We start from the raw sequence: 12,099 nt of genomic DNA on the forward strand, positions 1-12,099 counted from the left end.
AGAAAGAGCTTGAAACTGTCCTGGTCTCCCTATTATTAAAAAGGATGTAGAAAGTACAAAACAGATTTACAAGGATGCAACCAGAACTGAAAAGTTAGGCTCATTGTGAAAGGTTGAACAGATTGGGGTTCTTTTCTCTAGAAAAGAAACAGCTAAGGGCTGACCTAATATAGGTCTTTAAGTTTTTTTTTTATTCATTCAAGGGATGTGGGCTTCACGGATAGGCCAGCATTTATTGCCCATATCTAATTGCCCTTGAGAAGGTGGTGGTGAGCTGCCTTCTTGAACCTCTGCAGCCCATATGGTGTTAGTACACCCACAGTGCTGTTAGGGAGGGAGTTCCAGGATTTTGACCCAGATTATGAATGGGTTTGACAGGGTATCACAGAATCACAGAATCACACAGTGCAGAAGAGGCCCTTTGGCCCATGAAGTCTGCACCGACATGTGAGAGACACCTGACCTACCTACCTAATCCCATTTACTAGCACTTGGCCCATAGCCTTGAATGTTATGACATATCCAGGTACTTTTTAAAGGATGTGAGGCAACCCACCTCCACCACCCTCCTCCCAGGCAGCACATTCCAGACGATCACCACATTCTGGGTAAAAAAGTTTTTCCTCACATCCCCCTTAAACCTCCTGTGACTGAGAGAAGATGTTTCCAGTTGTAGGGGAGTCCAAAACTAAGGGCAATCAAAGATAGTCACTAATAAATGCAATAAGGAATTCAGGAGAAACTTCTTTATCCACAGAGTAGTGATGATGTGGAACTCGCTACCACAGGGCACAATTGAGGGGAATAGCATAATAAATTCAATGGGAAACTAGTGTCAGCTATGGCTCAGCTGGTAGCACTCTTTACTCTCAGTCATAAGGTTCTGGGTTCAAGTCCCACTCCAGGGCTTGAGTACAAAGATCAAGGCTAACACTCCTGAAGGAGTACTGAAGGGACATTGCACTGTCAGATGTGGAGCCTTTCAGGTGAGATGCTCAACTAAGGCCTCATCTCCTTGCTTGGATGGATGTAAATGGTACAATTTTGAAGAAGAGCAGGCAAATTATCTCCAGTATCCTGGCCAATATTTATCCCTCAATCATTATCAGGCTATTTGATCATTATCACATTGCTATCTGTGCGAGCTTGCTGTGTGTAAATTAGCTGCTGTGTTTTCTACATTACAACAGTGACTTCACGTCAAAAAAAAGGTACTTCGCTCATTGTAAAGTGCTTTGAGACATCCAGTAATCATGAAAGGTGCTATATAAGTGCAAGTCTTTCTTTCTAAATAAACAGTTGGAAAAAGAAATAGCAGGTTATGCTGATAAGGTTAGTTGAAGAGGAATAGACCAGTTGGGGTGAATGGCTTGTTTCTGTGCTGTAAATTCTCAATGGAACAGAGAAAGAGCATCAATTGTCAACTAAAAATAAGCTGAACATTTTGGATTGTCTTTTGGATGCTGATGGGGTTGCTGTGTATTTCCACCATTTTTTTTTTGCTTTTATTTCAACATTTACATTTTTGTCTTGTTGCTACCAAAGCAGATTAATAGTTAGTTAGGAGCTATCTTAACCTATTGGTTAAATAGCCTGTCAGATCTAATTGGCTTCTTAACCACAGTGAAGTGGGTAAATTTTGCGATGCTTCTTAAATAATAGAACAAAGTTCATTTTTGTCCAATGTTCTGTTTTAATAATTTGGTATTTTTCAAAGACAAAGGTCCTATTCCAGGTAGAATCATAGAGTAGTTACAGAATAGGAGGCCATTCAGCTCATCTAACCCATGGCGGCTCTCTGCAAGAACAATTTAGCAAGTCCCATTCGCACACCATTTTCCCATAGCCCCACAATTTCTTTCCCTTCAGGCGCTTATCTAATTCTCTTCTGAAAACCACAATTGTATTCGCCTCCACCATCCTGTTAGGAACTAGATATAGTTTAACTAAGTTGTATTTGTATTTGTGGATGTTAGGATTAAGTTATAGCTTTAAGTTTAAGTTTTTTATTTTATTTGTGGGTTAAAAGGATGAAACCTGGATCTAGTTTCACTTTGAAGTATGCTGCCTACAAGTCTGTGGGTTTGTTTGTATACCTGCATTCTAATGTGGTGTTGTGATTCTTCAAGTATAAAAACTGGGCTGTTGCCTAGCAGCAGGAGGCCCATAGACACAAAGAAACAAAAAGCAGTTTTTTAGTTCAGTTGAAAACAGGAGCTAGGAGAAGCTGGACAGGAGAGAACTGCAGGAAGCAGATTTCCCGAAGAACAGAAGGGGGTCCCAAGGAGATCTTCTAATCAAAGGAAAAGAACAGAAAACTGGAAAGGCCCTGTTAAGTGAAGCTAAGAGTGAGTAGCAGAGGAGGGCTCCAAGTTTAAAGACAGAAAGCTGCAAGACACAGACTTAAAGCAAAATAGGCTTGTGAGAAGCCAGAAGATCCAAGGAGACTGCCGAAGGTCTGTAACTCTTTACTACGGGCCTGTGAAGCAGTGCTGTTCTCTTTGCACAGATGAGTATCTGAGAGAAATTGTGCATGAAAGGCAAAGCTTGAATGCACATGGTGATCCAGGGGACAGGAACATCAGAAGGACAGATCAAAACCTGGAGGTGGATCCTTGTGGAAGGCATCTGAGAGAAAGAATTGTTTTGGAGAAGATTCCAAAGCGGGTTCTTTGGAACCTCATGTGAAAGAAGGAGTTCAGTGAGACTGGTTAGCTCACAGCGTGACAAGTGTCTGAGCGGAATTGATGAGAGAACCATAGCACCTGTTTGGGCTAATAGCTGTCACTTGGTTTCAGGGTGTGGTGTGCCTGACCACAGGTCGCCTATTGGTTTACATGGACAGTGTACTTTCATTTATTCGATCATGAGATGTGGGCGTTGCTGGCCAGGCTAGCATCTATTGCCCATCCCTAATTGCCCTTGTTCAGAGGGCATTTATGAGTCAACCACATTGGTATGGGTCTGGAGTCACATGCAGGCCAGACCAGTTAAGGATGGCAGATTTCCTTCCCAAAAGGATATTAGATTGAACTAAAAAACTGTTTTCTGTTTCACTCACTGTGAACATTAGAGTATAAGATAACTTTTGTAACTTGTGGTATCCTTATGAATCTGTATATTTCTGTGGGTAAAGGAGTATTGTAATACAGTTAGGATCTATTAAGCCAGGTTCCACCCTGAGATATGACTTGTCCAGTAGTAACATCAGCTGGGATCATAATCATCCTCTCAGGCAGTGCATTTCAGATCCTAACCATGTGCTGGGTAAAAAGGTTTTTCCTCATGTGGCCTTCATGTCTGACAGCCAGTCTTCCCTAAGCTCCTAGGTACAGAAATATATCATTTATCTCTGCCTCCATTAGGCTGCCAGATAAAATAGATGCGTATTGTCAACTACATTTTCCAAGGATCAAATATAGATCCTTTCATACCAGTGCACCCACTACCACCCAATCACTAACCACTCAGTTAGGGCAAAGGGCACACAGTGAACCACTAGGTATCTGAAGCTCTCTTCTCTCCTTGCTGTCCAGAGTATGCAACAGGCACCTCTAAGGCCAAATGCGGCCCCAAGGCTTGGGGATCCAGTCCTTGAAGACCTAACACCTCAGTGCACGCTAAGCTCACATTTATTGTTTAGAATGGTCGGCCTATTTGAATTTCATGAGTCTGAGAGTTTGAAAAGTCTTGTTTCTAGCACTGGTGTCTCATTTGTTGCATGAATCTGTCTTGTATTCCCTTGAGTATAGAAGATTGAAGGGTGATATAATCAAGGTGTTTGAAAGATTAAAAAATATTTGATGGGGTAGATACAGTGGAGCTATTTCCTCTGGTGGAGTGAATGAGGAGCCATCATTCCAAAATTAGAATTCAGGAGTGAAATCAGGAAGCACTTTTTCAAGGGTAGTGGAAATCTGAAATTCTCTCCTCAAAAGGCTATGGATACTGGGGTCCAATTGGGGCTTTCAAAACTAGATTGATAGATTTTTTTGTATGGGTAGCAAGGTGGATAAATGAGGGCGAGGCACAGAGGTAGATTAATGGGACCACGGCTTGGTACTTTATACATGTCTCCAGGATGTCATGGTACGCAGAAAGGTAAAAGTTTGGACCCCGGTATACAACAGCACCAGGGATAGTAATGCATAAAATACCGCACATGGTGTTACACCAACAGCCTGGGAGGAGTTGGATTCCAATCCCATCTTCGATACTTAAGATGTCTCTTACTTCTATTTATTTCATATTATGACTTTGTTAATGGGAGGCACTCCTGTGTCACACAGCACCCTCTATTATGAAAAGGAACTTTTGTTTTTCTAAAAGCAGGCAAAATAACACTGGATAACTGCAGCACCATCATCATCTATTTTAAGATCCAAACTCTGCAAACAAATCTCAATCACTCCATCTGATATATTATGTAGTGATCCCAGTACAAAAGACCATTTGGCCCCACAATCTTGCACTAGACATTTTACTGCTTTAAAGGGGTTATATAAAGGTAAGTTGTTGTTATTGCACCTCTGAGCTCTAGCTCCTCTTTCCTTATGCTCTTTAATACTCTACTCCTCAAATACTTGTTTAGTTCCCTTTTGGCGTGGCTTACCTTAATGGTACTTTGCCTGAAAAAAATGTTTCTAACTTTGTTTTGTGCTTTTCATACTACTTCTGAGATGATGCTTCCTCTTGTTATCAAATCATCGAACCAACGAAGAGTTCAGTATTTCCTTGACATTTTCCCACAATCCAAGCACTAAATTCCTCTACTGAATACAGAAGTATTTAAAGTCTCACATTAAAACTATATTAACAACAGCTTGCATTTATATAGCACCTTATCATAGTTCGAAGGAGCTTAATAAGTGTGTTATCAATAAGAATATTGACGAGTTACAGGAGGTAAGATTACAGCAGGTGACCTAAAGCTTGGTCAATTCGTTAGGTTTAAAGAAGCATCTTTAAGGAGGGGAGAGAAGTGAAGAGTTGTCCAAGGGGAAATCCACAGCTTTGAGCCTCAGCAGCTGAAAACAACCATCTCGTGCCGGGTATCTCCCAAGTAATCCATTGCTTCAATCTTTATTTCAGTTTCTCTTTAAAGAATGAAATTGCAATTATATAGTTATATAATTACATATAGTGCCTTTGACAACTTCAGGGGTATCACTGGAGAGAGAACACGTGGGGTTTACCAGTAAGTTTGAGGTTTTCCGTGGTCAGTGGGTACCAGTGGGATTGGATTCCATTAGAACAAAAGAAATAGGAGCAGGGGTAGGCCATTCGGCCCATCAAGCCTGCTCTGCCATTCAACAACACCATGGCTGATCTTGCACATCAAATGCAGTCCTGCCCTATCCTAATGTCCTTTGATTCCCTCAGTGTCCAAAACATTGCGGATAAAGGGGAGATTGTTAAATTTTATGGAATGTAGTTTTGTCATCATTTAGCTATTACCTTTGCGTCCCCTCTGATGATTTAATCACACACTTACGGATTAACTAAAAGAGCTGACGACCTCAGGATGTCCTAAAGCGATTTACAGTTAATGAAGTCCTCTTTAAAGTACTTGGGGACCAAAAGTGAATTGCGCAGCGTGCAGTATAACTGGGAACCCTACCAGCTGCAAATCGCAGTGGTCACCAAGTGGAAGGTTAGAATAATCGGTTTCAGAGGTAATGTCAGCAGTGAAATGTTCATAAATTGGACTCTCTGAGTTTGACTGCCACCCACTCCAGGCTAGGTTTACGGCTGGTGAACTGCTTTCCAGCTCACTGCTCTCAACACAGACCCGGTTACTTACTGCAGTGTGTCCGGCTGTGCTGTGCGGCGAGCGGCGAATCCCTGGACATTGTACCGAGGGTAGGTGCGCGGCGGAGGGTCGCTCGTCCCTAGGCCGTCTGCTGCCTCTCGCTCTTTCTCCCCGCCCGCTCCAGCCGCTGCTGATCCAATCTCCAAGGTCCCTGCACCTTGCCTCTGTTTGCTTTCTCCTTCTTCCATCTGCCCAACACGTGGCTTGTTCTCACGCCCTTCCCTCCCCTGCGATCTGTCAACAAGGAAACTAGCGAGAGAGGCAAGAAACTTAAAAACAGAACACGCACACACGCACACACAGAGACGAGGAACTTAGCAAAGGCAGGAGAGGCAAGAAACTTGGAGAGGCTGAGAGACACGGGGAACTTAGTAAAGAGAGAGGATGGGGCAGAGAAATAGAGAACAAGAAACTGGGAGACAAGGAACTTATGAAGTGTATTTGACGTGCTGTATGCAAGACTTGTAGTATAGGCGGATGGACATTAAAGCTTATAGTAACCTTAATTATAATTAAGATAAACATATAATTTAGATAAACCTTGGCAGACTCTGGTTTAAACCAGAAGTTGCAGGTATTTAGCCTGCAGGGTTATTCTGGAAAAGCTACCTTGCATTTTAAAATAGGACCTTTTTCAATTGAAACTTATGAAAAAGTAAGTCTCTTAAAAAAAACGCTCAGGCCGTTCATCATGTTGACACTGCTGACGTTTATTGCCATCCTTAAAACTTTAATCTCTTTGACCAAGCTTTCAGTCGCCTCCGTTAATATCTCCTTAAGTGACTCAGTGCCAAATTTTCTTTGCCAACACTCCGATCAAGCACACTGGAAGGTGTTATTATATTGTGTAAGTTATAGTGTAAGAAGGTGGTGTTGAACGTCCTCCTCAATACTCTGGTTGTTTTTAAAATTGAATGGCTTGGTGAGGCCTCTTCGGGAGACATTGTGGACAGAATATTAACTACTTTAAAAATACTCACGAGCTGTAGATCACTTCCATAAGACCATAAGACTTGGGAGCAGAAATTAGGCCATTCGGCCCATCGAGTCTGCTCCACCATTCAATCATGGCTGATAAGTTTCTCAACCCCATTCTCCCGCCTTCTCCCCTAACCTTTGATCCCCTTACCAATCAAGAACCTGGTTAATTTCCAGGTCCTGGCCCCACACTTGCCTGCAGTGCATCTGCCCGACAGATCTTACAGATGATGGCCTCCTAATTGTCAGTCTCTGCAAGCACCATTCACCAATGTGGGTGGTTCCTGAGGCAGCAGACCCAATCAGAGGGCCAGTGCCACTGGGATAGGTAGGTGCTGCAGCTGTAGTAGATAGACGATGAGAACCACTGCATCTTGAGGTGCCCTCTGAAGGCATCTTAATTTGGTTGATGTAAAGCATGGCCCAGCTGCCAGACACCTCCACAGGATGGCCAGTGACTGCAGGTGTGGCCTGCCGATCCCTGAATCTCTGCTGGTGGGAGACAGCGGTAAGTATAGAGGACTAGTGGGCCCCCTGGACCTTCAAGCACCTGCTGGGCTTTGGTTTCAGTGTCACACCTGTCCCCAGCAACATCCCCAATCTTCCCATAAGTGGGCACTTACAAATGCAAATTGGCTACCTCCTGCTGCCAGCCGGGTTCCCTTCCTTTCTGCTTCCACCCCAACCCTGGCAAGATCAGTCGGACAACATATGAAAAATAGGAGCAGGCATAGGCCATTCAGCCCATTGAGCCTGCTCAACATTCAATAGGATCATGGCCTCAACTTCACTTTCCTGCCTATTCACCCACCCCACCCCCCATCCCCGCATAACCCTTGACTCGCTTGATCAATAGAATGGTAGAGACAGGACCTCTCCACTCTCAATACCTTGTCCTAGTTTCGTCCTAGTCCCACCATCCAGCCACCTCAACAAGACACAATATTCTGTCCTATGAGTCAATGCCATTATGGAGACTGGAATTTACATGCAAACTAGGTAAACTCCTCCCTGAATGGCATCAATGGACTAGTTGTGTTTTTATGACAATCTGACAGATTTATTGTTACTATTTTTCTGGTGACATCTCATAAATAACCAGGTTTATTGAATTCAATTTTGCATGTTGCACTGACCTGACATCATTAGATTCCTGGTCCAATTCTAGTAAATAGATATTGCTGGAAATTGCCGCCACAGCAACTTATGTTTATATAGCACCTGTATTTTTTTTTAATCATTCATGAGATGTGGGTGTCGCTGGCTAGGTCAGCATTTATCGCCCCTAATTGCGCTTGTTCAGAGGGCATTTGCGAGTCAACCACATTGCTGTGTGTCTGGAGTCACATAAAGGCCAGACCAGGAAAGGACAGCAGATTTCCTTCCCTAAAGGGCATTAGTGAACCAGATGGGTTTTTACAACAATTGGCAATGGTTTCATGGTCAACATCAAACTTTTAATTCCAGATTTTTTTTATTGAATTCAAATTCCCCATCTGCCATGGTACGATTCAAACCCAGGTCCCCAGAACATTGCCCTGGGTCTCTGGATTACCAGTCCAGTGACAATACCACTACGCCATCACCTCCCCTTAATATGGTAATACATCCCAAGATGCTTCACGGCAGTGTTATCAAACAAAACTTGACACACAAGCATATGAGGAGGCACTAGGACAGGTGATCAAAAGCTTGTCAGAAGAGGTATGTTTTGGGGAATATCTTAAAGGAGATTAGGGAAATAGAGAAGTAAAGAGATATATGGAGGGAATTTTAAAGCTTTAGAGCCTTGGAAACTGAAGGCACAGCCACCAATGGTGGAGTGATTAAAGTCAGGGATGCTGTAGAGACTAAAATTCAAGAAATGTAAAATTCTCAGAGGGTTATAGGGCTGGAAGAAGATACAGAGATTGGGGTAGTATGGGGCCATGGAGAGCTTTAAACGCCAAGGATGAGAATTTTAAAAATCAAAACATTGCCAGGTCAAAAGCCAATGTAGGTAAATGAGCACAGGGAGAGAAGGATGAGTAGAACTCAGTGCGAGGTAGGATTTAGGCAGCAAAGTTTTGGATGAGTTCAAGTTCATGCACCCCTATGAATTACATTCCCAGTGGATTGCATTGTCCCTGTGATTAAATGTACCACACTATTGGATTAAGTGGAATCAAAGGGTAAATACTGATTAACAGTTGATCATAATAATAATGCTTAACTCTTGATAAATCAGTTATTTTTTTAACCAAAAAGTAATTTGTTTTATCCAAATAACTTGAGTTAACCAATGTAAATAATTCAATGAAGAGAGAATTCAGTGATGAGAAAGGCACTGAATCTGATAATTTGAATTAAGTAACTTTAAATAAACTGTAGACAGGATATGGGCTTCATGGTTGCTGTGTAACTGTATCAGCCTCATGGAATTCAATGGATCAGCTTTCGACCAAGGTGCCAACTAATGCAAATAGGCTGTTAGAGGTAGATAATTACTCTAGTGTTTGAATGCAGTCATGTCAATGTGCTCGGAACATAGGAGCAGGAGGATGCTATTCAGCCCTCAAACCCGCTGCGCCATTCATTTAGATCATGGCTGATCTGTATCTTAACTCCTTGGTTTTGTAACCTTTAAAAGGCCTGCCTAATAAATATTTAGCCATCCCAGTTTTTGAAATTTTCAACTGACTCCAGCCTCAACAGCTTCTTGTGGGTGAGAGTTCCAGTTTTCCACTACCCTTTCTGTGAAGAAGTGTATTTTGACATTGCCCCTGAACAGCCCAACTCTAATGTTAAGTATAGATCCTTTGATCTGGATTCTCCCACAATATGGTGGCATAGTGTTAATGTCACTAGACTAGTAATTCAGGGGCAAGGGTTCAAAATCCCACTGTGGTAGTTGGTGGAACTTAAATTTGAATAATAATCTGCAATTGAAAAGCTAGTTCAGTAATTGTAACTATGACAACTATCAGTGATTGTTTGTAAAAACCCATCTGTCTTAATTCATTAACAGGGAAGGAAATCAGCCATCTTTACCTGGCCTGGCCTACATATGACGCCAGACCCTCGGCAATGACCCTCTTAACTGCCCTCTGAAATAGCCTAGTAGGCCACTCTGTTCAAGTTCAATTAGGGGTGGGCAACAAATGCTGGCCTTGTCTACAATGGCCCACATCTCATGAAAAAAAAATGAAACAATTTCTCCCCTAATGTAGAATTATAGAATAGGAGGCACAAGTCTGTGCTAGCTCTTTCAAAGAGCAATCCAGTTAGTTCCAATCACCAGCCCTTCATTATTTTTTCTCCTTCAAATATTTATCTGATTCTCTTTTGAAAGCTATCTGCATCCGCCATCCTATCAGACAATGTATTCCAAATCCTAACCATTCATTGCATAAAAAAGTTTTTCCTCATGTCGCCTGTAGTTCTTTCGCCAATCACCTTTAAATCTGTGACCTCTGAATGGAAACTATTTCTCTTTACTCTGTCTGAGCCCTACATGATTCTAAATACCTCTGTCAAATCTCTTCTTACCCTTGTCTACTCTAAGGAGAGCAACCCAGCTTCTCCAGAGTATCCACCTGGCTGTAATCCCTCATCCCTGGGACCATTCTAGTAAATCTTTTGTGCACTCTCTCTAATGTTAAAACCTCTGACAGCCAGTTAGTGAAGGAGGAGACCAGAAGTCAATCTTTACTCAGTTTTAGACGTATTCACAAAGTAAAACATTACATTTGATACAAAGCGTTTTGAGCAAATCAAATTAACTAATGAACCATCCCTCAAACGGGTACTGTAACAAAAGAAAACTTTAAAGGAAGCTTATCAAATTCAAATAATATTTTAGGGGGAGTTGATGCACTTCAGCCTCTGCAGCACCCATTGGTCAGAGAAGACCTCAAGCGTACTGACAGAAACCACATGCCCACTCTCCAAGGACACCCAGACAGTGTCTCTTTATTTTTCACTGAAATGGACTGGAAAAACCTCCTGCTCCTTCATGCCTTAAAAGGGCATTGGCAACCATGGGATTGGTCCATGTTTATACTAGGCAAAGTACTATAGTGGTTTGCCGTTGCCTTCTGCAGTATGGCTGACCAGGAAACTCTCTCACTCTTTACCAACTGCTATCAGGTGTATTGGAAAGCTCTACAGGCTGATAATCAACCTATTTAGCCACATTATGCACACACATTCTGTGGCCAGATCTTCTGGCCCAGAGGTTGGGACACTACCCATTGCACCACAAGACCACCTTATCAGAGTCTCTTTACGTTTTATTTTGCAACCACTGTACATGAAGGCACATCGCAACAGACCAACATACAAGATCTTGTCATGGCCAGCATCCAAGGTGTCTTGAAATTTTTGGCCTTAGTAACAGATATATAAACAGAAGCATCAGACTCCATTTGCCATGTAAGATTCAACAAATCAGAATGGCGTTTTCAGCAGTTGTTCCCCTGGACATCAGCCTCATCTTTCGGCTTTTCCACTTCAGCCAGTGCATATTCTTCTTCCATCACTTAGCTCTCATGTCAAAAAGAATCTCAAAATCCCAGAACTGAAAGCAGTGTCTCTTTACATGTACTCGAGTAATTATCCAATGAGTGCCCCCCCCACCCCCAACCTTAATTTATACAATTAACATCTAAAGCCTTCACACCCTTGGTAGTGCCCAGAATTGGACACAATGCTCCACGTGTGACCAAACTAGAGTTTTATAAAGGTTTAGCAGAACTTCCTTGCTTTTGTACTAATTCCTTTAATGAACTGAAACATCTCAATCTGCAATATCGTCCCTTTATCTCTTTTAATCAAGTCTAGCAACTAAATGATCAATGTAGATATTTTAGTAGTGTTTGTTCAATAGGGCTAATTATATGAACATAAGACCTAGCTTGTCCTTTGAGGGAAGGATTAATGTGGTTCTTCCATTATATACTTTCAACTCTATAACACATTGGCTCAAGGGTTAATTCAACTCACTGTAGTGTAATCTGCCCCGGTGACATTTGAAATGTATCTGTCAAAGCTAGAGTACGGATCAGAGAAAACAAGCTGATTGCGAACAGAGGGGAGATGACAAGAGCCCCCTTTGTGTGTCAAACTTCTGACACAGGTTTTGGAGCCTGGGCAGGAAGCCTAACACAAGGGTTAGATTATTTTGAACATGTCTGAAGAGTTGTAGAAAAGTCCTTCAATAATTTTTATCACCAGGTGGAATTGACCAGCCTGAAAATCCATGATGCCTAACAATGGGTTTCTTCAGTGAAGCATTCAGTCTACCATACCGGAATCATGTTAAAACTTAT

General features: G+C 42.2%; 2 protein-coding genes across 2 annotated transcripts in view; one reads left to right on the plus strand and one right to left on the minus strand.

Annotated features, from left to right (window-relative positions):
* Positions 1-6,000, minus strand: part of rbpjl (recombination signal binding protein for immunoglobulin kappa J region-like) — a 65,296-nt gene extending 59,296 nt beyond the window's left edge. The window contains exon 1 of the mRNA XM_041204458.1: positions 5,804-6,000. Coding sequence (XP_041060392.1) covers positions 5,804-6,000 — 197 coding nt within the window. The remainder of the gene's footprint in view (positions 1-5,803) is intronic.
* Positions 1-12,099, plus strand: part of matn4 (matrilin 4) — a 72,512-nt gene that overhangs the window by 12,756 nt on the left and 47,657 nt on the right. The gene's annotated exons all lie outside the window — the stretch shown is intronic.

The sequence above is a fragment of the Carcharodon carcharias genome, chromosome 14 (assembly GCF_017639515.1).
Source record: "Carcharodon carcharias isolate sCarCar2 chromosome 14, sCarCar2.pri, whole genome shotgun sequence".
NCBI classification, from domain to species: Eukaryota; Metazoa; Chordata; class Chondrichthyes; order Lamniformes; family Lamnidae; genus Carcharodon; species Carcharodon carcharias.